The following is a 26,458-nucleotide window of genomic DNA, read 5'->3' on the forward strand; positions in this document are numbered from 1 at the left end:
ATTATTGTGACATGGCACATAATATTTGTAAATGACCATTGAAGCGCGAGAATACGACAGCACCAATTGCTGATAGGATAGGAGTTACGTTGTCTTTGAAGTAAATTAACTTTATAGCATAGACCAATGTCAAAATGCTCCTGGCTGCTCCTTCAGATGGTCAAGGAGAGTTTCCTGCTCCTTTTATAGTTTCTTCTACTTAAAAAGCCCCTTCGATTAATAATGATTTTGCTATTTGTTTTTTTTTTTTTTTTAATTATTTTTCCAGTAAATAAATAAACAAATAAAAAAAATTAACTAAACGGAAGGAAAGTTGAGTGTTAGCGCATAATGTTTTTCCCTTTTCTCCCACAAACTGAGGCCTCGACTATAGGCAAACGACTCGGTTCGGACAGTTTTTCCTCTTCGCCTTCTTTTTAGAAAATTCTTGGCTGATTAACTTGCCTTTAAACCCCATGTTTCCTCATCCTCTACTCACAGAACGATAGAATACCAACCGCATTGTCTACCATGGAGATTTGGTATCATATTTGCTTGTAGCGTTTGTCTTTTTACACCATGTTCAAAAAAGAGAGTTGACACCACCATTAGAGGAAAAAAAATTTACATATCAGCATTCCCTTTCCCTCGATTATACAATATAAGACCTCAATAACTATCCGATGAAAAGAAATCTTCAAATGTGTCAATCAAGCTACTTAGATAACCAAAATCTTCGGTTGCCATTCACTGCTTGTTTCCTGTGACAGTTTATTAGATGCAAACGAATGACAATACAAAAATAAGACTTAAATTGGTTGTGAAAACTCTACCTCAACTTGTTCAAAAAGTATCTCAAGTTCAGCTGTTATCTCAGAGAAGGAAGGTCGCTTGTCAGGGGCTGCTTCCCAACATCACTGCATCAAGTCTAAGAGTTTTGGATGTGCGTTCTTGGGAAGATCCGGACGCAAGCCCTGAAAATTAAAATAACATAAGACATAAGAAAAGCTTTTGCCCCAGTCTAACAAACCCATTTTACAGTGATTACAATGGAAATGAACAAGCTTTAGTGGAACCAAAATTTCCCAATTCACGCCCATTTCATTTTTATGCGATCCAGTATCTGTCTTTCTGTTTGGCAAAATTCCTGACTTTTACATTCTTACTGTACGCACTTAAAACTTCAGATAATGCACGGGGAATTGATGTTATTATTCCCTTCAGATGTGCTTCAAAACGTCAATATTTTGAGTTTCTTTTCTAACACTAACGGATTCAATGCTTGCTTACTGCAGTTGATGGCCATTTCTAATTGATGTTAGACCAGTTGGATTTCGGACCGCAGAGTCTCAATAGATTAGTAATTTTCATTTTCTAGCCACAGCGCAAAAGGTATTAATACATTCCAGGCCAGATTTCATGCAGAAAATAGAGCTCACAGATTTCATTGCAAAAGCTATCAAGTATCTGACAGACATTTAAACCGTACATCTTCACTTGTATATCACACGGAAGCCACTTTAAATCATGCTTGAAATTGAATGAACATAATCCAAAATATTAAACATTAAAAATACAGTTGCTTTGCAATGCATGGTGCAGTAACAAATATGTACCATCTATCTCCCACCCCCTTACAAGTATAAGTATCCACCACCATCCCAAGTTTATAAGCACAAGTCTCCTCCAACACCACCACATCACCACATCACCACCTAAGCCACACCCCTACAAGTCCCCTCCTCCTCCTCCTCCTCCTCCTAAGAAGCCACACAATTACAAGTCTCCCCCACCACTTCCTCCGGTCTATAAATACAAGTTTCCTCGACCACCTCCTCAGGTTTACAAGTCCCCTCTTCCTCCTCCTCCTAAGGAAGCTAACAAGTACAAGTCTCCTCCACCACCTCCTCTAGTTCACAAGTGCAAGTCTCCTCCTCCTCCTAAGGAACCAAACAAGTGCAAGTCTCCTCCACCATCTCCTCTACCTTACAAGTCCCCTCCTCCTCCTCCTATTCTTAAGGAACCACATAGTACAAATCTCCAACATCTCCTCCAGTTAAACAAATACAAGTCCCCTACTCCTCCTAAGGTGCCATAAAGTACAAGTCTCCCCTACCACCTCCTTTACCACCTCCTGCTAAGGAGCCGTACAAGTCTCCCTTACCACCTTTGATTTACAAGCACAAGTCCCCTCCTCCTACTCCTAACAAACCATACAAGTACAAGTCTCCTCCAACACCTCCTCCAGTTTACAAGTCCCCTCTACTTCCCAAGGAACCATGCAAGTCTAAGTCTCCTCCAACACCTCCAATTTACAAGTCCGTCCTCCTCTTCCTCCTACGAAGCCATACAAGTACAAGTCACCCCCACCACCTCCTCTAGCCTATAAATACAAGTCTGCTCCACCACCTCTGGTTCACAAGTACAAGTCCCCTCCTCTTCCTGCTAAGGAGCTGTACAAGTGCAAGACTCCCCCATCACCTCTTCCAATTTACAAGTCCTCTCCTCTTCCCATTCAGGAACCATTCAAGTCTCTACCACCCCCTTCTCCAGTTTATAAGTACAAGTCCCCCCTCTTCCTCTTAAGTAAACATACAAGTAGAAGTCTCATCCACCACCTCCTTTAGTTTACAAGTACAAAACCTTTCCTCCTCCTCCTCCTCCTAAGGAGCCTTACAAGTACAAGTCTCCCCCACCACCTCCTCCAGTCTATAAATACAAGTATCCATGACCACCTCCTTCAGTATACAGGTCCCCTTCTAAGAAGCCTAACAAGTACAAGTCTCCACTACCACCTCCTCCAATTTACAAGTACAAATCCTTTCATTCTCCTTCTCATAAGGAACCATACAAGTACAAGTCTCCACAGCCTCCTTCAATTTACAAGTATGAGTCCCTTCCTCCTACTAAGGAACCATAAAAGTGTTCTCCACCACCTCCCCCACTTTAAAAGTACTTGTTCCCTTCTCCTCCTACTCCTAAGGAATCATACAAGTACAAGTCTCCTCCACCACCTCCTTCAATTTACAAGTCCCCTCCTCCTAAGGAGCCATACAAGTACAAGTCTTCCCCACCACCTTGTCTAGTCCATAAGTACAAGTCTCTGCCACCTCCTCATGTCCATAAGTGCAAGTCCCTCTTCTTCTTCCTCTTAAGGAGTCGTACAAGTCCCCCCCCACCTACTCCAGTTTTCAAGTTCCAATCCCCTCCTACTTCTCCTCTTCCTCCTAAGGAACCATACAAGTCTCCAGCATGCCCTCCCATTTACAAGTACAAGTCTCCTCCTCTTCCTCTTCCTAAGGAACTATATGAGTACAAGACTCTTCCACCGCCTCCTGCAATCTACAAGTACAAGTCTCCTTCACCAACTCCTCCAATCTACAAATACAAGTCTCCTCCCCCTCCTCTAGTTTACAAGGACAGGTTCCCTTCACCATCACCACCGTATTACATCTATTCATCACCTGTCCTCCTCACAACTACTTAGCAAGGGCTTTGACAGTACCAAGGTAACATACATTTTCCCTTAAATATTTTTGTATCTCTTCAAGGTGCATTATTTCTTATTTTTTTTTGCTTGTTTGAATTTAATCAATTCAATTTCAAAAACACAATGTATAGTTGCAAGAGAAGAGAAAAGTGTAGAAATTGAATGTATATTGAAAAACTGCTTATTTTTAATTATACAAGAATTTTAAGTTTATATACAACTAACTAGGGGTTAAACTAGGAAACTAAATCTTTCTTAATTCTAGGGATACAAATACTTAATTCTAGAGATACAAATATAAATATACAGATTACAAGATTACAACCAGCTGTAAATAAGGTTTTCTCACACTCCCCCTCAAGCTGGTGAATAGGTGTTTTCCATTCCCAGCTTGGAAATAATTTCTTGAAATGTTACATTGGTGAGACTTTTAGTCAACACATCTGCAAGTTGACCCTTGGTTGATACATAAGGTGTACAAATCAACCCATTGTCTAGTTTCTCTTTTATGAAATACCGGTCTACTTCAATGTGTTTTGTTCTGTCTACTTCAATGTGTTTTGTTCTGTCATGTTGCACAGGATTATGTGCAATGCTTATTGTAGACTCGTTATCACAGTAGAGTCTCATTGGTCTATCCCACTTGATCTTTAAATCTTCTAGGATAATCTTTAACCATAGTAGTTCACAAATTCCTTGAGCCATTGCTCTGAACTCTGCTTCAGCACTTGATCTTGCCACCACATTCTATTTTTTACTCCTTCAAGTCACAAGATACCACCTAAAAAAGTGCAGTAGCCTGAGGTGGATCTTCTATCAGTTACTGAACCTGCATAATCAGCATCTGTATATGCTTCTAGAACTAACTCTGAATTTTTTTTGAATAAGATACCTCTCCTAAGATTGGCCTTCAAATAATGCAATATACGGTAGACAACCTGTAGGTGCACTTCTTTAGGACTATGCATAAATTGACTTATCACACTCACAGCATATGTTATATCAGCTCTAGTATGTGAGAGATAAATGAGTCTTTCAACTAATCTTTGGTACATCTCTCTGTTTACAGCAGCATCTTCATTAGCTTCTTCAATTTTATGATTAGGATCTATAGGGGTATTTGCAGGTTTACATGCAAGCTTTTCAGTTTTCTTCAGAAGATCCATCACATATTTCTGTTGTGAGATAAAAATATCATGCCGTGAGTGAGCTACTTTAATTCCTAGGAAGTACTTCAATCTCCCTAGCTTTTTTATCTCAAATTCTTTAGCCAAACACTGTTTTAGAGATTCTCTCTCTTTTTTATCATCTCCAGTTATAATTATATCATCAACATACACTAATAAAACTGTGACTCTCCCTGAATCAGAGTGCTTGATAAACAATGTGTGATCTCCTTAACTCTGTTTATATCCCATTGCTAGCATCACTTTGACAAATCTCTCGAACCAAGCTCTAGGAGACTGTTTAAGGCCATATAAAATTTTTTTCAGCCTGCATACTTTGTTTGCTTCTAAATGACCTCCAAATCTCGGTAGAACCTTCATATATATTTCTTCTTCCAAATCATCATGTAGAAAAGCATTCTTTACATCAAGTTGTTGAAGCTGCCAATTGTAATTTGCAGCCAATGATAACAAAATCCTAACTGTATTCATCTTGGCAACTAGAGCAAAAGTTTTCTGGTAATCCACTCCATAGATTTGAGTGTAGCCCTTAGCCACTAACCTAGCTTTACACCTTTCAACAGTACCATCTGCCTTGTATTTTACAGTGAAAACCCATTTACACCCCATTAGATTTTTTTCTTTAGGCAGCTCTACCAGTTCCCATGTCTGATTTTTCTCTAAGGCCTCCATTTTTATTTTCATGGCTTGCCTCCATTTCTCACTGGATAATGCCTCGGATAATGTAGTTGGAACAGAAATAGTGTTTAGGCTTACAAGAAAATTTCTGTGGGATGGTGAGAATTTTTCAAATGACACAAAATTAGATATTGAGTATAGTGGATGCTTGGTACATTCTCTAGTTCCTTTCCTAATGGCAATAGGCAAATCATAATCACTAGTTATAGTTTTAGGAGATTCATGCTCATTTTGAGAAACAAAGTAAAAAACTGTAGTTACCTCATTTTCAGAGTTAGGATCAGGTTCTTAGACTGACACTGGTTCAGGATCTGAAACTTTTCTTCTTGAGTACACTTGTAATTCCTTCATAGAATCAAGAACAATATTATCCTTTGTCACATCTTCCGTATTTGGAATGGGTTTAGACTCAAATTCAGTGTTTGACTTGGGCTCAGCAGAAACAAGTTTCAACTCAGAAGAATTAATGGGTGTAAATGTTGAAGAATGGGGCAAATCAAGCAAAAAGAAGTCTTTATCCTTATCTTCCATGAATGAAGTCTCCCTTGAAAATAAGGTTGAGTAAAAAATGGTTTATTTTCTTCAAAAGTGACATCTGCAGACACAAAATTTTTTGGTAGGAGGATGATAGCAATTATATCTTTTTTGAGTTTAAGAATACCCCACAAAAATACACTTAATCACTCTTGGATCCAACTTTCCCCTGTTATGACTGTGAACATGAACAAATGATGTACAACCAAATATCCTAGGTGTGAGATTGTTTATGGTATTCAGGTTGGGATAAAATTGTGAGAGTAGTTTCATAGGAGTTTTGAATCCCAAAACTCTTGAAGGTAACCTATTTATAATGTATGTGACTGTGAGAACAACTTTCTCCCAATAAGATTTAGGTACATTTGCTTGAAAAAGAAAGGCTCGAGTTGTGACTAGTAAATGACTATTTTTCCTCTCTGTCACTCCATTCTGCTGTGGAGTATTAATACAAAATGACTCATGGATAATCTCTTCTTTTTGAAAATAAGTGGATAGACTCTGATTGAAGTAGTCTCTTGCATTATCAGACCTAAATCTCTTGATTCTTACTCCAAATTGATTTTGGATCATGTTTTGAAAGCTTAAAAATATACTGTTCACATCTGATTTGGATTTAAGTAAAAAAACTCAAAAAATCCTAATACAATCATCTATGAATGAAACAAACCATCTCGCACCAGAAATATTAGAAATTGTAGAAGGACCCCAAATGTTACTATTGATCAAGTAAAAAGGAGTAGAACTTCTTTTATTACTGATTGGAAAAGACACACGTCTATGTTTTGTAAATTCGCAAATATCACAATAAAAATCTTCAACATTTAATTCTTTGAACAAAAAAGAAAACATGTTTCTCAAGGTTCCAAAAGAAGGATGTCCAAGACTAAAATGATAAAGCCAGATTTTATCTTTATTGAAAGATTTTTCATAAAGAAATGATAAAGGTAAACTATTTTTTATACTACTTGTGTTATTTGATGTCTCAAGATAGTATAGTCTATTCTTCTCCTTAGCAAGTCCAATCATCTTCCCCGAACTCTGGTCCTGAAATTCACAATAAGAGGGATAAAAAGTTACTAAACCATGATATGGTTGATATCATTATTTAGCTTCAGAATCAAAAGTGCCTACCTGTCTTACTCCCAAGGCAGCTAGCAGTGGACTCATGTTATCATATGGAACCTGCAATACCAAGATATTTTAATTTTCAGAAGTCCAACTTCCAAATTTTTAAATCCAATTGCTTATCCACTTTCTTTGATTTCAGGAAATACCTTGGCTGTAACCAGCTCCCACAGTACAATAGCAAAACTGAATACATCTGCTTTCTGATCATATGGCTGATGGTTTATGACCTTGTGGGAAGTGAAATAAAGCAAGAAGATGATAACATACCAAAACAAGACATGAATATGATGACGGTTAACGTACACAATAAGGGCCAAAAGTATGACACATGAGATGGATCATAACATATGAACTTGAATCATTAAACCTGCATCTCTGTTCATTTTTTTGCAGAAAACACATGAAAGGAACAAAGAATCAAAATATTAAATGTTTACAAAAGAACATCAGATATAGGTAATTTCCACAAAGAACTAAGAAAGTTTCCTATCAAAATCATAAAAAAAATACCAAATTTTGAATTAAAGGAAGCAACCACGGCTCCTCACTCTACTGTGAGGGAAAAAGAAAATGAAAATAAACATAAGAGATTCACACGTCAGGTGCCATCCATCTAAATGTCCCAGTCTCAGCTGTCATTACTCCTCCTTGGTTCTGAAACTGAGCAACACCAAAATCTGCCACCTTAACAACCTTAATGGAAAACATAAAGTTCTTAATTTTAGAAAATATGAAATGTTGCAAAAATCTCTCTTGAAACTGTGATATAATCAATTCTATAGATGCCAATATAGATTACAGCCAGCTAACTTAGCTGTCTACCCTATTAACTTGCAAAAACTTCATTACTAGGACTAGATTGACAAATATAGCAAGAGAGATGGATCAAGTCACTAGAAACATGTCAAGGCTTCTGCTAATTCAGTAATAAAAAGAGATTATAGAAAATTTATCACAGGCGATGGGAATTTTAGGAGAGTTTGGATCACATGTATCATGAATCTAGATACAGAATAATAAAACATGACTTGTTACTTTATCCCTTCTCTTCTTTGTGACCAATCTCGTTGCAAGTGGTTTAGCAGCTTATTGCTTATTCGCCTGGGCTTTCCTGCTCTTACGGAAGTGAGCTTGACATACAAGATCCCTTGGTCGAAATAAAATTTTACTACAGAACATCTGAATCCCAACAAATTTTAAGTAATTGTGATTACTTCAGTTAACCCACCAAACTCTCTATCACCATTAAAATACTTAAGAATGTTAACCAACAAAATATGAGATGAATGAAAAATCATCATTACATACTTGATTCATGACAACTTCCTTATCAGGCCCAGTAATGTAACTCGAACTATTCAAAGTTCCACATTCTACACCAAATGTGACTCCTATTGTTTGCAAAAGCATTACAACTCCAAAAGCAAGAGGTTTTCTTGGGAGAGATTTACATAATCAAAGTTCTCATCATACACAATGTAAGAAAGCAGAATATTGCCAACCTCCAACTACATGAAATCTGTGAAGTTAAGCCACAACTTGCTATTTACAATGAGTCTAAACAGCCTGAATATCTTAGAGTAAAGGGATACACGCATTGAAATCATATCTTCAAACTAAATTTCAGACCAAGGATTTAGGAATTTGTGATATTTCTTAGGTGTAGAAGTTGCTATCTCTTGTGAGGGGATTTCAATATCCCAAAGGAAGCTGACTTACTTTCTGACACTGGATTGTTAGGATGCAAACCTATCGACACTCCTATGGACCCTAACACCAAATTACTAACTGATCAAGGCGATATGTTAACTGATCCGAGCTGTAATTGAAGATTGGTTGGGAAGTTGAACTACTTGACAATTACTAGACCAGATATTTCTTTTTCAGTGAGTGTCGTTGGTAAATTTTTAGTCTCTTTAAGAATGAGTAATTGGAATGTTGTTCATATCTTAAGATATCTCAAGGGTGCTCCAGGTCATGGCCTGCTTCATAAAAACCATGGTCACCTTCATGTTGAAGGTTATACTGATGCAGATTGGGTTGGATCTCCGAATGATAGGAGTTGGTTATTCTGTGTTTGTTGGAGGTAACTTAGTGTCTTGGAAAAGTAAGAAACAGTCAATGGTTGAAAGATCAAGTTTTGAATCAAATACTACTTGTGAATTGGTTTGGTTGAAACATCTGATGGAAGAACTCAGGCTTAAGCAACAAGAGCCTATGACCCTAATTTGTCATAATCAAGCAGCTCTTCATATAGCCTCAAATCCATTATTTCATGAAAGAACTAAACACATCAGGTGAATTGTCATCTGGTTCGAGACAAACTCATGCATAATGGAATCTCACTCTATGAGATCTATGGACCAACTAGCAGACTTAACTTAAAAATCTTTACCTGGTTCTAGTGTAAGATATATTTGTAACAAGATAGGTACATATGACACATATGCTCCAACTTGAGGGGGTATTAAGTATTTAGGTTAAAGGGTATATTTGTCATTTTTATTACTTAATATTATAATATTAATAATATAGGAGACTACCACATTGGTAGACTCCACTATTTTTCCTAATAACAACTGCCAACAAAGAAATAAAGTGATCTTCACCAAAGATAAAGCCATCTTTCAGGTCAATCAATCCTTTAATAACTTTTTAGAGAAAGAAGATTGCAGACACTTAGAATCAAGATAAAACAAACCTCAGTAGCATAGACAGTATTAACATGATGAAAAAGTATTTACTAATACATTACCAAAGACACTTGAACTATATTCCTAATAGAGGACCACCATGCAATAGATTTTATGTCCATAAACATCTGGTAAGGGTTAAAAATAATTCAACTCATAACCCTAATCTGCTCTTTATCCACATAAACGTATGGATTTTTGGTAGCATTATATTCACTAACCCAATAGTGTGCAAATTCGTATAATTAGTTTACTATACTTCATAGTAGTTTGACCCTTGTTAAGAACTTTTACAAGGGAAAACCCAACTCTTCCAGATGCCAAGGTTCAGGTTTACAACTTAATCTTCAGTCATGTTGCCCAACATCACAAACAATTTAATTATTAGAAAATCAGATAAACTAATCCCTTGAGCACCCTTAAAACAATGATATTGAAAAATTCTTACATCTTCTGTATCCATTAACACGTTTGCTGTCTTCAAGTCCCAATGAGTTATGTTGTTTTGATGCAAATACTTCATTCCTTTGCATACATCAAAGCAAACTTCAGCAGCTGTGAGAGTTTCAGGACATTATGATTCTTATGCAAATAGTCATACAGGTTTCCCCTGGGCATATATTCTGCAAACAATAATATGAGCTGCAAATTGAGAAACTTTATAAATATATTTGAAATTAGACAGGTTCCAAAGGTGAAACAGCAAGTGCAGGTGGGTGCTCTAGGGAGGGGGACTGGCAGCCCCAACTGCTGTCAACTATATGAATTCTTTTAGTTGTGGTCCCAATTTAAGGCCACGCTGTGAAAGATGTACAAACAACCCAAAAAGTTAGGTAATAAAATTTACTACAACAACAACAACAACAAACTAAGCCTTATATCCCATAACTCTAGGGTGGGCTGTATGAAAAGCCAAAAAAGGAATCATGTTAGGTTGTAGTTTTGAATCTTCTTGCGCCACTCATTTCTATCAAAAGCCTTTTCAACTACTTTCTGAATCCTCATATTATTTTTTATTACTTGCATTCATGTCTTTCATTAGAAGTTTTGGTCTCTCTTAAATTTAGGATCTCATTTATCCTAAATAGTGCACAAACAAGCCTATGTTTCACATGTCCAAACTATCTCAAACGGCCCTCTCATCCTTTCCTAATTTTGGAACCTTTTATTTTCCTCGAATCTCTTCATTTCTGATTTTGTCTCATCTAGTCTTATCACACATCCATTTAAGCATCCTCATCTTAGCTATGCTCATTTTCTTCTCATTTTGTTTCTTAACGGCCAAACACTCAGTTCCATATAACATCGAGGGCCTTACAATTGTTTTATACAACTTCGCCTTCAACTTTAAAGGCATGCAGCGATCACACAACATACTCGACGCACTTCGTCACCTTACATATCCAGCTTGAATCCTATGATTTGCATCCCTTTCTATCTCAGCATCACTCTGAATAATTTATCCCAAATATCGAAAATGACTACTCTTTGTTACTACCTTACCATCAAACTTAATAGCACTAGCACTCGTTTCTCTATGGTTACTTAACTTACATTCCATATATTCAATTTTAGATGTACTCAATTTAACACCTTGAGACTCCAGTGTAATTCTAATTTAGCATTAAGATCATCACTAGTTTCAACAACTAAGACTATATCATCAACAAATAAAATCCACCATGACACCTTATCTTGGATATGTACAGTGAGTTCGTCCATAACTAATACAAAAAAAAAAAAAAAGACCTAGCGCTGAGCTTTGAAGCAATCCTGAGGTAATGGGTGTAGACACCTAGATTTAACATTGTTGATCTGAGCCCTTTTTGCACGTGCGCTAAGACCACTATTTTTGGACCCATTATACAGCCCATCTTAAAGGCCCATTTAAAGCCCAAAATGCATTTTCTATTAACAGCTGTAGGGAAGTCTTTGGTTATATTTGCTGGTTCCTTTCTGCATACGGGTTGTTAGTGTGGAAGCTTAAACCTTCTTTATTTTACATGGTTGCAAGATTAATGATGTTGTTTGTAATAGAAAGAGCTTAACCTTTAAACAGGAATAAGAGAATATTTGTGAAGGTTCAAGAATAAAATGAAAACCGTTTTTTTTTAAAGAGAAAAAAAAAAGGGAAAAGACTTGGAACTTGTCTTTGCATTATTATTATTATTATTATTTTTATGGTTAATAGAATGCATTTAGTTCATGTTTTGCTTGTTTGAGGTCTATGGGCTTGTTTCGTTTTGCTTTTCTTTCAGCTGCAACTTCAAGTTTGCATCCTTGATTCATGCTAGCATTTTATGCATAAAGCCTCTGGGCGAGTTTATTGTTTTTTTTTTTAATTTTTTTTTATAAGCTACTATGAATACAAGCTATGTTACTTTTGCTTTCTACATGTAATTTATATACGAGAGCATGAAGCTCCATCATCTTTGAATCTCCCACTCGTTTGCCTTAGCATGGATGTTTGTTGATTGTTAGGTTTAATAACAATATGGTTGTTTGTTTAGTGGATAAAGCTAGAAACTTTCATGCCTATTTCTTTTTTGTCTGATGATTGTTTGTGGGAATGAGAGAAAATGCAAGTTTTACACATTTAATACATCTCTGCATGATGGTTGTTTATGAAGAATAAAAAAAAAAAATTTAAAACTGGGCTATTATTACTACAAGGTACCGCTGTGAATATCAGGAAAAGCTTAAAGCTTTCATGCCTATTTTTCATCTTACATGGTGATCATTTATGATGGGTAGAAGCCAAAAAACTAAGCCCACTCTCATATTTCTTGTCTTAGATGCTCATTTCTTATCTTGCATACTAGCTATTTAGGATGAGTAAAAAACTTAAAAGCTAGACCATCATTTTAAAGCCCCTCCACCTATGCTTCTTGTCTTAGGCTTTATATAGGTTAGTAGATAATCCATTACATTTGTCTTTCATATTATGTGTCCATTTCTTTTATGTTATTTAAATTCAATTTAAGCCTAAATCTCATGCATTGTAATTTTTTTCTTTTGAACTTTTATGCTAAATTTAACTTCATACAATTTAGTTTTTCATACTGTAAAAGTTTTTTTATTTTTTATTCGATTTATCTTCTATGCACACTAGTTTCATGCAAAATAATAATAATAATAATAATAATAATAATAATAATAATAATAATAATAATAATAATAATAATAATAATAATAATAATCTCCGAGAATGAGATTTTAAGGAAGTTTGAATGGCAATTCTTTAAAATCTACATGTGAGAATATTGTTATAAAAAAATATTACTAAAGTAATGAAGTGTTTAGAAAAATATTCAATACAAAAGATTTTTCATTCCTTTATTTGACTAAAATTATATTTACAATTAAATGATGTTTTAAACAACAAAAAAACTAATGAAAAGGAAAAATCATTCTTTTTATTAATGTAAATACGATGATATTTGAATATTATGATTAATTATTTTTACTTTTCAATAAATATTAATTAATAAAAATAATAATAGAAATTAAAAATAACAATTAGAATAAAAATTAAATAAGAAAGCAAAAAATGTAAACAGAACCTCCGAGAATAGGATTCTAAGAAAGTCCGAGCAGAGATTCTTAAAAAGTCTCTAGGTGAGAAAATATTTTTTAAAATAACACCAAAATATTAGGGCATCTAGAAAATTTTTCTTTGCTTTTTTGCTTTAAAATTTTTTTAATAATAATGATTATGAAATAATTAGGTGAGCAAGACCAAATTAAATAAGTAATGAAGAAATATAATAAGTAATACGCCTTTTAAAATATATATAAATATATGCATTAAAAATATAATAAAATAAAATATAAATAAAATAAAACAATAATAATATTAAGCTAACCCTCTTTGCATATTTCTAAGAATCAAGAATTATACAAAGGCGTAGACAACAATTTTGTCCAGATAATGCTTCTGAGAGAAAGAGAGAGCCCCATTACTTTGTTTTTTGGTTTTGTTTTTTTTTTAAGAAAAATTCAAAGGATTTGATTATTTGAAAATAACTTTGCATAAAAAATTCATTTAAATAAAGGCTCAACATCTTTTGAAAATAAAATAAGAGATCATGCCCAAAAATCTTACAAATCTCGAAACTACAGAAACTCCTCTAAATAGAGGCATTTTAAAGATTTTGGACAATGACTCCCCCTAAACAAAGATTTTGGAACTTTAAAAATCTTGTCTAAAAATTATCTCCCTAAACAGAGACTTTGAAACTTTAAAAATCTTGTCTGAAAATAACTTCCCCTAAACAGAGGCTTTGGAATTTTAAAAATCTTATTTGAAAATAACTCTCCCTAAACAGAAGCTTTAGAACTTTAAAAATCTTATAAAATACACCATGACATTACTACTTAAGGTTCTCATAAGTTGTGTCCGTTTCGAAATCGTTTCCCATACTTTGGTCTTTTCCTTAAAAGGTTCAACCTTAAAAATCCAAAGTTCAAAAAACTTTTTTTTTTTTATTTTCTTTGAGAAATATATAGAATGTAATGAATGCAATACATGCAATACGGGTATTATCAAAAACCAATATGATGCATCCAAATTGTTGTAAAAGGGTTCTCTAAGTCGGTTCTTTCTATTTTTTCATTTTTTCTAAAACAACCAATCTCAACTTGGTCTGCATATTCTAGGAATTGATTTCTTGTGAATTGCGACGATCATTTGCTAATATTGTTATCCAACACCACTTCAACAAGGTTTTACTTTGGTTTGATGAGTTTGAAAATGGGTGCTTCTCCAAATTTCTCATTTTTTTTTATTCTACCTTGTCATTTTCGACTTTTGCAAAGTAGTGTAAAACCTTTTACAAATATTATCAATTAGTTATCACAATTCCAATTTTCATGACCAATGTGATGAATCAACATTTCCTTTATTATGGGAATGAAAATATCAGAAAGCAAGATAAATCAAAGAAAGATGAGTATCCATTATAGGAAAGTATAAAGATGTGTCAAATAAGGAGTTTAGACAAGTGAACACTAGCACAAAATTTAAATAAGGAGATCATATTTAGATAGTGAATATTTAAACAATCATGAACAACATTTCAAGAACAACATTCCAAAATTCTTTCTTTTAAGACCTATTCCATCAGTGCGCTTGATCCTTCCGAGTTTGTTGTACTAGAGATTGCCCCCTATACTTCAAAATTGATACTCCTTCGCATCTAAGTTACCTTTTCAGATTTTCAACTTAGATCCTTAGAGTCAAATTGCCCTTTTTGTGTTTTCAATTATGAGTCCTCCTTTTATTTATTTATTTATTTTTGTATTCCTTTTTCTCTTTTTTTTTTTTTTGCTTTTTTTTTCCATCATTTTTTTCAATTTTGTTTTTTTTTCTCCTTTCCTTCACTCTTGTTTCTTTCTCATACTTTTTTATAGCATCTGAATTTATCAGGTTTGGCAAGTCATCTCCATCCATCTCTGTCAAGATCAACGCTCCAACCGAAAAAGCTTTTTTGACTTCCTATGGAACCTCCCAATTCGGCATCCATTTTTTTCGGTGATCATGCTAATTTGAAAGAATTTTCTTTAAAATTAATTTTCCTTCACGGAAGCGCCTAAATAGAACTTTTTTGTCATGTGTTCGCATCATTCTTTTTTGGTACAACTAACCATGGCAAAGAGCTGTGAGCCTCTTTTCTTCAATGAGGTTTAATTGTTTGTAACGATTCCAAAACCATTCCGCTTCCTCTAAATCCACTTCCATCAAGACTCTTAAAAAGGGAATTTCCACCTCGATTGGTAGCACGGCTTTTATCCCATATACAAGCGAAAAAAGAGTTGCCCTATTAGATGTGCGTACTGATATCTATAAGCATGCAATGCAAAAGATAACTTTTGATGCCAACCTTTATAGGTATCAGTCATTTTTTTCTATTATCCTCTTGATATTTTTATTGACAGCTTCTACTATCCCATTCATCTTTGGGCAATATGGGGTCGAGTTATGGTATTTTACCTTAAACTAAGCACAAACCTCCACTAACATCTTGTCATTCAGATTGCAAGCATTATTAGAGATGATCTTTTCTGAAAGGCCATAACAATACATTATCTTGTTTTTTTTATAAATCTGCACACCATCGCCCTTGTCACATTAGAATAAGAAGTTGTTTCTACTCATTTTGTGAAATAGTCAATCACCACAAAGACAATTCAATGCCCATTTGAAACTTTTGGAGTGATGGATCCGATCACATCCATCCCCCACATGAAGAACGGTCATGGAGGTGCGAGAACATGTAAAGGGATTGGAGGAGCATTAATCTTGTCTGCATAAATCTGACATTTATGATATTTTAGAGCATAGTTGATGCAGTCACTTTCCATTATTAACCACTAATAGCTTGCCCTCATGATTTGTATTGCCATCATGTAATCGTTTGCATGTGCTCCACAACATCCTTTATGCACTTCAAGTATCTTCTTTGTTTTAGCAACATTCTCGCATCTTAATAACATTTGATCTCAACTTCTCTTGTACAAAATTTCTAAATTGAGAAAAAATCCCATAGCTAGTTTCTGATAATTCGTTTGTCATTTTCTAATGCATGTTCTGAGTATTGTTAGTACTTGACATATTGTATGATGTCGTAGTACCAAGGCAGGCCATCAATCTCCTCTTCAACACTCGAGCAATCTGCCAGTGCTCTTTGCACATTCAACTAGATAGGTTGGATCTCTATTTTATCACTCACTTTAAACATTGCAGCCAATGTAGCCAAAGTATCAGCCATTTGATTATCTTGTTGAGATACATGCCAGAATTGAACCTTCTTGAATTGTTTGATCAATCTAGCACATACTTTTAGTATCGTACCAACTTTGAATCTCTTGTTTCTCATTCACCTCATAGTTGATAAATTACCAAGCTCGAGTCCTCATATACTTCTAACACTTCAATTTTCTTCTCAATTGCCATTTGTAGGCCCATTATGCATGCTTCATATTCTGCCACGTTGTTGGTGCAATTAAAATCCAACCTTACAGTGCTTGGATAATAATTTCCATTAGAGGATATCAAAACTACTCCAATCCCATGCCCCAAAGCATTCGAAGCTCCATCAAAGAACATTTTCCATTGCTTTTCTATTGGTTCACTTTCTTCAATTTGGGTGATGGTCATCAAATCTTTGACAGAAAAGTCAAACTTCATAGGCTTATATTCATCAGTTCAACACTTTGTAAGGAATTCAGCTATCACACTTCCTTTGATCGCCTTTTGTGCAACATATACAATATCGTTTTCAGAGAGCATGACTTGCCATTTTGCTAACCTCCCTGACAATGATAGTCTTTCAAAGATATACTTGAGAGGATCCAATCTTGCTATCAGCCAAGTAGTATGATATAACATATACTGTCTAAGCCTGGGGACTATCCACACCAATGCGCAACACATTTTTTGCAATTGGGAATACTTGGACTCATATTCGGTGAACTTCTTATGCAAGTGATAAACAACTTGCTCTTTTTTACCCATTTCATCCCTTTGCCCCAACACATCCCACGGAATGGTCATGCACGATGATATATAAAATCAACAATTTCTCTACAACAGGCTATACCAACATCGGTGTATTTGACAAGTATTCCTTGATCTTTTCAAAGGCACGTTGACATTCTTCATCCTATTTGTCAGGGTTATGTTTTAGTAACAACTTGAAAATTGGGTCATATTTGGAAGTGAGCTGAGAAATAAAACAAGAAATGTAATTTAACCTTCCTAAAAAACCCTTTACTTTTTTTTGCGTGCTTGGGGGAGATAAATTTTAGATGGCAAGTATCTTATACGAATCAACTTCAATGCCCCTCTCACTAACCACAAACCCCAACAGTTTTCTTAACTTAGCACCAAACATGCATTTAGCCGGGTTTAACTTAAGTTGATACTTCCGCAATCTTTCAAACAATTTCCTGAGATTGGTAACATGATTCTCTCTCTCACAAGATTTTGCAATGATGTCATCCACATATACTTCTATTTCCTTATACATCATGCCATGGAAAAATGTTACTATTGTTCTTTGATAAATGGCTCTACATTTTTCAATCCAAAAGCCATAACCTTATAGCAAAACATGCCCCACATGGCAATAAACGTGGGTTTTTCCATATCAATAAGGGCCATTTTAATTGGTTTATAGCCTGAAAAACCATCCATAAATGAGAATATGAAGTCCTAACGGTGTTGTCCATGAAGTGTGAATATGGGGCAAAGAAAAATTGTCTTTCGAGCTGGCCCTATTCAAATTTCTATAGTCTATACACATCTGAACTTTTCCATCCTTCTTGGGAACCGGGACTTTATTAGCTACTCATTTCGGATATTTGGTTACTTCTAAAAAGCTTGCATCAAATTGCTTTTTCACTTTTTCTTTAATTTTTAACATGTCTGACTTCATACGTCTCAACTTCTATTGCACTGGCTTGCATTTTGGCTTTAATGGCAATTGGTGTTCCACAATATCCGAACTGAGTCCTGGCATATCTTGGTATGAGCATGCAAACACATCAACGAATTCACGAAGCATTTCCTTTAACTTTCCTCTTTCTATGGGTGAAAGGGATGTGCCCACCTTAACCACCTTAACCTCTTTATTTTCCTCATCACCTAAATTGACCTTATCTGTAGCATTCTCATGAGGTTCAATTTGTTTCCTTTCTTGTTCCATTAGTTTTAATAAATCAAGGGACACATTGTACTCATCTGAATCCTCTTCATTATCAAGTTTATCAACATGAATAGGTTTTTCAAAGTCAAATTCTGGATTATCGTCATGATTATCCTTGCATTCATTATTTGGAAACCTGAAAATGACTGGAATCGAAAGGATATAGGTGTGTATGTAGGAAAGAAAAAAAAGAAAATCGTAATTTTGAATGAATGAAATAATAGAGGAAATGCAAAAGCAAAACACTAGTAATTTTATTGAAATGATAAAGGAAAGATAAGACCATACAAAAGTCCTCCAAATGCTCTTAGGCAGAAGCATTGGAGAAATTAACTCACTACATTAATTTTTTAAAGATTTAAGGATAACAGGCAACTTCATTGTTTTTCAATTGTTTAGCTTTTTGCCTGAGGGACATGTATAAACAAAGGGCTTCTCTTCCTAAATTGTTGTCGTTTCATCACCCATCATATGGATATGGAGTTCAGAGAAGGCCTTGTCTGTGTTCAACATGGGTTCCCTTTGTGTGACCCCTAGTGAATTAAGGTGAATACATCTCCCTAAACAAAATGCATCGTAGAGGTAAGGGATAATCATTTTCTCATACTCCGACTCGTGTCCCTTAAGATGGGCCAACCTTTTCTCTTTCCTTTTAGCCATAGCTCTCTTCCTTTTTGTGACAGTGACCTTGAATCCCAGTGTGAATTTTTCCTTGTTTTCAAAACACCCTTGGTGGCTCCTTGATTCCTTGCAAATTTTTCCCGAGGCGATATCCAACACTCCATCCTTTACCAACTGTTTGTTTCACAACCATCCCTGTTGCACTTGATAAGTGTGGAATGGGCATCTTCGATCCCTCTACCACATAAATTGTATTAATAAATTCAAAAGATCTAAAAGAGCACTCCAATGCCTTTTTTGTAGCTTTGACATGTGGAGTAGTTATAGGTTTGGTCACCAACAAGTCTTCTTCTTCAGAAACACAGATCTGTTGATCTTCAACTATAAACTTTACTTTCTCATGCAGAGATGATAGGACAACGCCTACCGTATGAATCCATGGTCGGCCCAACAAACAACTATAAGATGGTGAAATGTCCGTGACTTGAAATTCTATAGAGAAAGTACACAGCCCTATTTGCATTGGTATCTCAATGTTTCCTAACACCTCCCTTTGAGACTCGTCGAAAACCCTTGCTGGTTGTGGAAATATGGTCCTTTTGGTCTAATAATTGCTGTTCCATCTCCAGAATTACCTGGCAGAATGACTCCTTCTCTTTTTGCATTTCATAATGCTTTTTCTTTTCATCTTTTAACTAGGCCTTTAATCTCGCATTTTCCTTTTGGCATTCTATCAACCTTGTTGAAGTTGTCATATACAAACTGTCCCAATTTTGCTACTCTTAAGAAATCCTGGCGGCTTTTTCTTCACTTTCCTTGGTTTTGTTCTTCTAAAGTTGCATCACTTCTTGAAGTTCAATCATCCCCCTATGCTGCCTACCATTAAGTCTAGGACCCCTTCCCTTCTTCAGTTGGACTCACATCTTTTTGTTTTCTTGGTGTAAATACTTTAGATAATTTTTGGCTACATCCCGATCTTGCATTACCTTTTTTAATCTATTTTCTCTAGCTTTCGCGTCATATTTCAATTGTCCTATCTCCTACCAGAGTCTCAAATTCATCTTCTTTAGTTTCTCTTTTTCCACTTTAAATTCTTGACTAACAAGCTCAATTTCTGACAACGGTGTTTTTGCCTACAAGTCAACTTGTTGAAATGAGAAATCATCTAGAGGGAGCACAATATCTCTAAAATGCTTTGCCTTTCAAATCGAGTAATCAGGAGTGACTTTGTCAAGGATAGGTCCTAATCTTAGCGTCCGGATCTTTTTCCATACCTGAACTTATTGTTCCACTATTTTTGACGAGCCCACTTCTCCATAAGCAAATTCTACTTGAGCAAACCCATGTGTTGTAGAGACAAACTACTTTGCACCAAATTGCCTCAGCACCATTAAAGGAATGTAACTTACCACTCCCTACAATCCCAAGAGCAGTACCCACGAATCATCTCCACCTCGATATAACATACGCACATGAGGCATCCATGGTGCCATCCATTTGACTTGATCACTAGTAAGCCTTTGAAAGAACGCTACCCACTCCTTATTGGATTCCAATGTTGGCCACTAACTATGGCAAAACTTTTTGACCGAGACACTATTTTGATGATAAGGCTTGGAAAAAGCACTGTTTTGGCATCTAAAATGGCTTTTTACCTAGACAAATAATAGCTACACGCTCCCTATAAAACGTCCCCCAATTCGGCAATAAAAATTCAATGACTTGATAGTCTCGGCTAGGATTGCCGAAATGGGATTAATTGCCTGACTTTCAATTTGTTTGAACATATCAACCATTGCCAATTCAATGTACCTTAAAATTTTTGAAAAAATCACCATGCCGTAAATTGCTAAGGCAAATACTGCCATGTCTTGATCACTTTCCAAGTGTCCCAAATTGAAAGAAATGCCAAGGTAAGCCGGCACGTTTGCCTGTCCTTTGTTAAAGCATCCCCAACTTCTACCTTCATTGCCATTAGTTTAGCTATTTCTTACGATACTCTGACTTTGGTTTTCAGACATATATCTTGTCAAGGTACTTCAATTCCAATCCCACTAAAATCAAATATTCCTTAATAGCTGGTGTCAAATCCTCCTCATTAAACGTGAAACATCTGTATGATGGGTTCTAAAACTGAACAGCTGCTCTAATCAAATGTTCCTCAATCACTACTAAGATAAAAGATGCAATCTATCTGTACTTTTCACAAAACCTCTCTTTTCTCACTTCACTTATCTGATTCCATATGATAGCCAAATTCTCTAAATTATTTTGTGTAAGATTTAGATGTTCTTTTTTCAGCAACCCTGACACATATCCAACAAGCAGGCAAACCCTTTCCTTTTGTTGGGTTTTCTAAGACCATTCATTCCCCTCATTATATGACTCACATGAGTTACTTATAGAAGAAGAACAAATCTGTAACACTATGGGATCCATGAAAAGAAACTTTACTGAAAGATGTCTTGGAACAAATACCTCACTATGTTATTGTAGTATGCCAATGCAATTTATGCAAAAGAAATACAAAAAAAAAAAAAGATCAGCTAGTATATAAAAAAAAAGAAATGGAAATAATAAATAGTAATAAAAGCTTGAAAAATCAAAGAGACAAAAGGAAAAGTTTTCTTTTCATATTATTTTTTTTTTAAAAAAAAGGAAGGAAATGAAACAAAGATTTTATTTTATTGTTTTTTTTTTTTTTTTTGGGAAATCAAAACAAATATGAATGTATATTTATAATTTTCCTTAAAAAAATATTACAATACAATTGTTCCCTTACTTGTCCTAATTTTTAGGGACGATCTACAAATGGGTGGGCATGTCCTATCTAGGGTCAGCCCTTATGGCTTACTATGTGCTTGGTTCAAATTTATTTGCATCTAAAAGGTTCCAAAATTGTCCCTCACTGGCATCCGCTCATGACTAGTAAGGCACCCCGATTTTCAACCATTACAGGCTACAAATTGAAAATGTTCAATATGAATGGGAGTATTTCGCTTGCCATTGTGGAGGTTATCACCTCACGAGAGTATAGGTACTTTGCTCTCTCCTAAAAGGGTTAGAGCCCAGATATAAACCTCATGCATAATATAAATATGTCGTGTGCGAATAAGGGAATAGAGTATTATGAACCTTATTCTCAGTACCTCATAATAACAATAATAATATATAGGAAGCATAAATAAACGAGTAGATAATAAATAAATGACATGCTTAGAATGAGATGCAAGTTTTTTTTTTAATTTTTTTTAATTTCTATTATTATTATTGTTGTTATTGTTGTTGTTATTATTATTGTTTAAAAAAAAAATTAAGATTAAAGAAATTAAGGTTAAATACCAATTAAGATTATTAAATCAAAATTAAAGATAACATATTATTAACCTTTGGCCTAACTTTTTAAAAAATCACGTCCTCAATGTAGTCCTCAAGCTGTCATAACTATTTTTTGAATTACTAGACAAAAATTTTAAAACAAAAAAGTCGCCAACAATTTTTTTTGGTTACGTGTCATTGGTCACATATTAATACTTACCTTTTTAATAAAAATTTTAAAACTAATTAAAATTTATTAAAAAAATAATTTTTGGGTTTACGAAAATAGTTTGGGATTAAGAGTTGATTACGCATAGGAAAGAATTAAAAGCCCCACAGCGCCTGTTAGAAAAGGTCTTTCAAAAAGTCGATTACCAATTAATTATGTTTTATCTTTCAATTTTGACAAAAAAAATATTAATTTTGGGGTTTAAAAATTAATTTTTTAATTCTTTGTTATTGTAGAAAAAAATATATTTTTATTTTTATTTTTTTATCTTAGTTGAAAAAATAAATAAAAACGTTTTTATAAAAAAATTTCTAAAAATATTTCAATACTTTGCTAATATTAAAAAGAACTTTCTCACCCAAAAGTTTTTTAAAAAATTACTAAAAATTTTCAAAAATCCTATCATCGATAGTTCATACTTATCTTTAATGTTTATAGTTACCACACATAGTAGAATATGATATGTATAATTTAAATTCCAATAATATTTTCTAAAAATTCATTTTTTATACTAAAATGAGAAATCTTCATCAAAAAATTATTTTAAATGCTCCAATATATTGACGACATTTAAATAAATTTTTTTACCAAGAGATATCCAAAAAATTATTACTCGAATTTTTTTTTGATATCATCCTTAAAAATTTCGTTTACTTTTATAATTGGTATATAAAAAATGATGCACATGGATTAAATTGTGAAAAGTAAACGAGAATTTTTCGTATTAAGAATTATTCTAAATATTTAAATAGTTTAACAATATTTTAGAAAAATTTTCATTTAGAGAATTTTCAGGAATCATCACTCAGAGTTCCCAAAGTCTCATCATCGAAAACTCTCATTATTTTCAAGATTATGCAATGCCAATTATAAAGTGCAATATGTATACAAAAGTTTTTTTTTTAATTTAATATTAATATTATTTTATTTTATTTTATATTTTATTTTATTTTATTTTTATTACATATATTTATACATATATTTTAAAAGATAAATTACTCATTATATTTCTTCATTACTCATTTTAATTTCATCTTAATCAATTAATTATTTCATAATCATTATTATTAAAAAATTTTAAGGGAACAAAGTAAAGAAAATTTTTTTATTGAAAACAAAAGAAAATAGAATGAGGCAAAGACGCGAACCTAATGCCTTTCCAGTTTTACAAGGCTACCTCCCTTAGTCTAACAAGTATAACCCTTATGTTTCTTGTTGAACATTTAAAGACTGGTTCTATTATGAGTTATGGAAGTTGTCCTCTTTAACAAAAAAAAAAAAAAAGGTCCTTTCTTATCATAGGATCATCCATCATTGTCCAACAATAGAGCATGAAGATCTTGGTGTGTCTAAAGGGAGGTGCGAGCTGAGAGGAATCCACTTTTCTTTCTTTGTTGTGGTTGTTTTTTTTTTAGTTTTCTTTATTGGTTTTTACATGTTTTTGTTTTCATTTTAAAAGCTTGTGTCTTTTAACCTTGTTTACAGTAAGCATCCAAAACCCTTTTTTATGTACACCAACCTCACATGGAAAAGCAACAAAGACAAGTTAAACATAAGGGTTATCCAATGGATGTGAGATGCCCGAAGAATAATAAAAAAATAATTACCTTTTCTTAAATTCCAACTTCTTTGCTTTTCTGGCCAAGCTTTCTTTCCTTTCAGCTAACAAAATCTTCCCTTTTTTTTTTTTCTGTTTTTATAGCTGCTTCTGTTTGCTTCTCCCTAACCAACTAGTTTCTTTGTTGGAGAAAACTCTTAGCTCACTCCTTTTTTGGCTCTCTTTTTGTCTGCTCCTCAAACCCTTTTTCCCTGAGTCATGGTTGTTCAAAAATCCTCCTTTTTCTTCGACTCTGTAGACCTTTTTTTTTCCTTTCGATTTATAGCTGCCCAAAACCCTTCTTTTTTAGCAATTTTCTTCTGTTCTATTGACCACCTCCTCCCTCAAAGTCACTCTTTTTTTTTTTTTTAATGCTTTCTCCTCTTTCCTCCCTTTTAACTCAACCAAAAGCCTTTCTTTTAAAGCTCCCCCAAACTACTGAATGACTCCAAGCTCTCTTTTTTCTTCCTCCACTACTTATGTCAGCCCACTAACCCTTGTCTTCTTTCTCTGCAGGTTTTTTTTTTTTTTTTATGCTGGTGCAGCAAGCTATCCCACCTCTTTTGCAGTAGACCAACTTGCTTGTAGCTAGTTGTCTTCCTGGTGCATACAGACTTCATGTGGCAAAATGGTGAGTTTAAGCTAGGCTTCCTTCGATTTTACCTTGGTTTTGGGCTTCCAAAGAAACCTCCCAGCTTTCAAAACTTTATTCTTGTTTTCCATAGCATCATGTGTCTTCTTTCATCATGTCCCCAAAAGTCCCATTCTAAAAAACCTTAATTCCCCTCATTTCTCTCTTTTTTATTGTTTTTTGGGCCTGCATTTGGGTTTAGACTTCTTTTCTTTTGTTGTTTTTAGTTTGGGTTTCCTTTTCCAAAAAGGCCTGTTTTGGGCCATGTTTTGGGTCATTCTCAACAATTAATTTTGGGTTCATTTTTTGCTTGTAATTGGGTATAACAATGGGCTACATTATGGGTTTTTGTTTTTTTTGGGCTTCTAAATGGGCCTTTAAATGAGCTATCTATTGGACTTCAAATGGGCCATAATTGGACTATGAATTAAACTTGCAATTAGGCCTTCTTTTGAGTTGCAAATGGGCCTTGAATAGTGGTCTACGTAATGGGCCTCGTTTGGGTTTATTTGGGCTCCATTTTGGGGTTTCATAAAAGACTTCCAAAAAGGACTCATTAAAGGCCACATTTTGGGCTTTAAATGGGCCTTTAAGGACTTCTAAATGGGTCTTTAAATGAGCTATCTATTGGACTTCAAATGGGCCATAATTGGACTATGAATTAAACTTGCAATTAGGCCTTCTTTTGAGTTGCAAATGGGCCTTGAATAGTGGTCTACGTAATGGGCCTCGTTTGGGTTTATTTGGGCTCCATTTTGGGGTTTCATAAAAGACTTCCAAAAAGGACTCATTAAAGGCCACATTTTGGGCTTTAAATGGGCCTTTAAGGAGGGCTATATAATGGGCCCAAAAAATAGTTCTTAGGCCATGTGCAAAAAAGGGCTCGGATCAACAGTGTTAAATCGTTCTGGACAAAATTAAGTATCTACAATGGGAAAGTTATCAATCACGCCCCCAAACATCCTCACATTTTGTACAACTCCTTCATATATATCTTTAACTATGTTAATGTACTTTAAAGGAACTCATTTATTCATCAAGGCCCACCAAAGCAACTCTCAAGAAACTTTATCATATACTTTCTCCAAGTCAATAAATACTACATGTAGATCTTTCTTTCTTGCCCAAAAATCTTCCAACAAAAGCCTCAATAGGTGAATTGCCTCTGTTGTGGAGCGTCCTTGCATACCCAAATTGATTTTCAAAATAGCAACCTCATTTCACAACCTACATTCAACTACTCTCTCACAAAGTTTCATAGTATGACTCATAAGTTTTATTCCTCAATAGTTCGAACAATTTTGTATATCACTTTTATTCTTATATAAGGCACTAGAGTACTCTTCCTACAATCTTCTGGCATTTGTTGGATATGCCTAATTCTGTTGAAAAGATCCATCAACCATCTTATCCCTATTTCACCCAAGCATCTCCAAACTTCAATTGGGATTCCATCTGGTACTACCACTTTATTCGCTTTCATTCTTCTCAAAGCCTTTTTAACCTCATACCTTTTAATATTTCATTTAAACATACCTTTTAATATTCCATTTAAACACACGATTTATATCCTTAAAAGGTATGTTAAGCCCACCTATATCATGCTCAAAATTCCTATTAAAAAGATTATCAAAATAATTTCTCCATCTCTTCTTAATCTCC

General features: G+C 34.4%; 1 protein-coding gene across 25 annotated transcripts in view; it reads right to left on the minus strand.

Annotated features, from left to right (window-relative positions):
• Window positions 1–212: 212 nt before the first annotated feature.
• Window positions 213–26,458, minus strand: part of LOC111298999 (serine/threonine-protein kinase STY46-like) — a 34,885-nt gene continuing 8,639 nt past the window's right edge. For 14 of the 25 annotated variants that reach the window (XM_089758404.1, XM_089758402.1, XM_089758403.1 and 11 more), the window contains 4 exons: window positions 7,597–7,692; window positions 7,146–7,226; window positions 7,003–7,053; window positions 6,356–6,915 (listed from right to left, as the gene is read on the minus strand). In XM_089758404.1, coding sequence (XP_089614530.1) covers window positions 6,499–6,915; window positions 7,003–7,053; window positions 7,146–7,226; window positions 7,597–7,692 — 645 coding nt within the window. In that variant the 3' untranslated portion in view covers window positions 6,356–6,498. Of the gene's footprint in view, window positions 741–812; window positions 954–6,341; window positions 6,916–7,002; window positions 7,054–7,145; window positions 7,227–7,596; window positions 7,693–10,140; window positions 10,248–26,458 lie in introns of those variants that run through there. The other 11 variants (XM_089758419.1, XM_089758418.1, XM_089758417.1 and 8 more) reach the window with 6 other exon arrangements.

This window comes from Durio zibethinus, chromosome 3, assembly GCF_047325235.1.
Source record: "Durio zibethinus cultivar Kanyao isolate XHJ-2024 chromosome 3, ASM4732523v1, whole genome shotgun sequence".
In the NCBI taxonomy this organism is placed as follows: domain Eukaryota; kingdom Viridiplantae; phylum Streptophyta; class Magnoliopsida; order Malvales; family Malvaceae; genus Durio; species Durio zibethinus.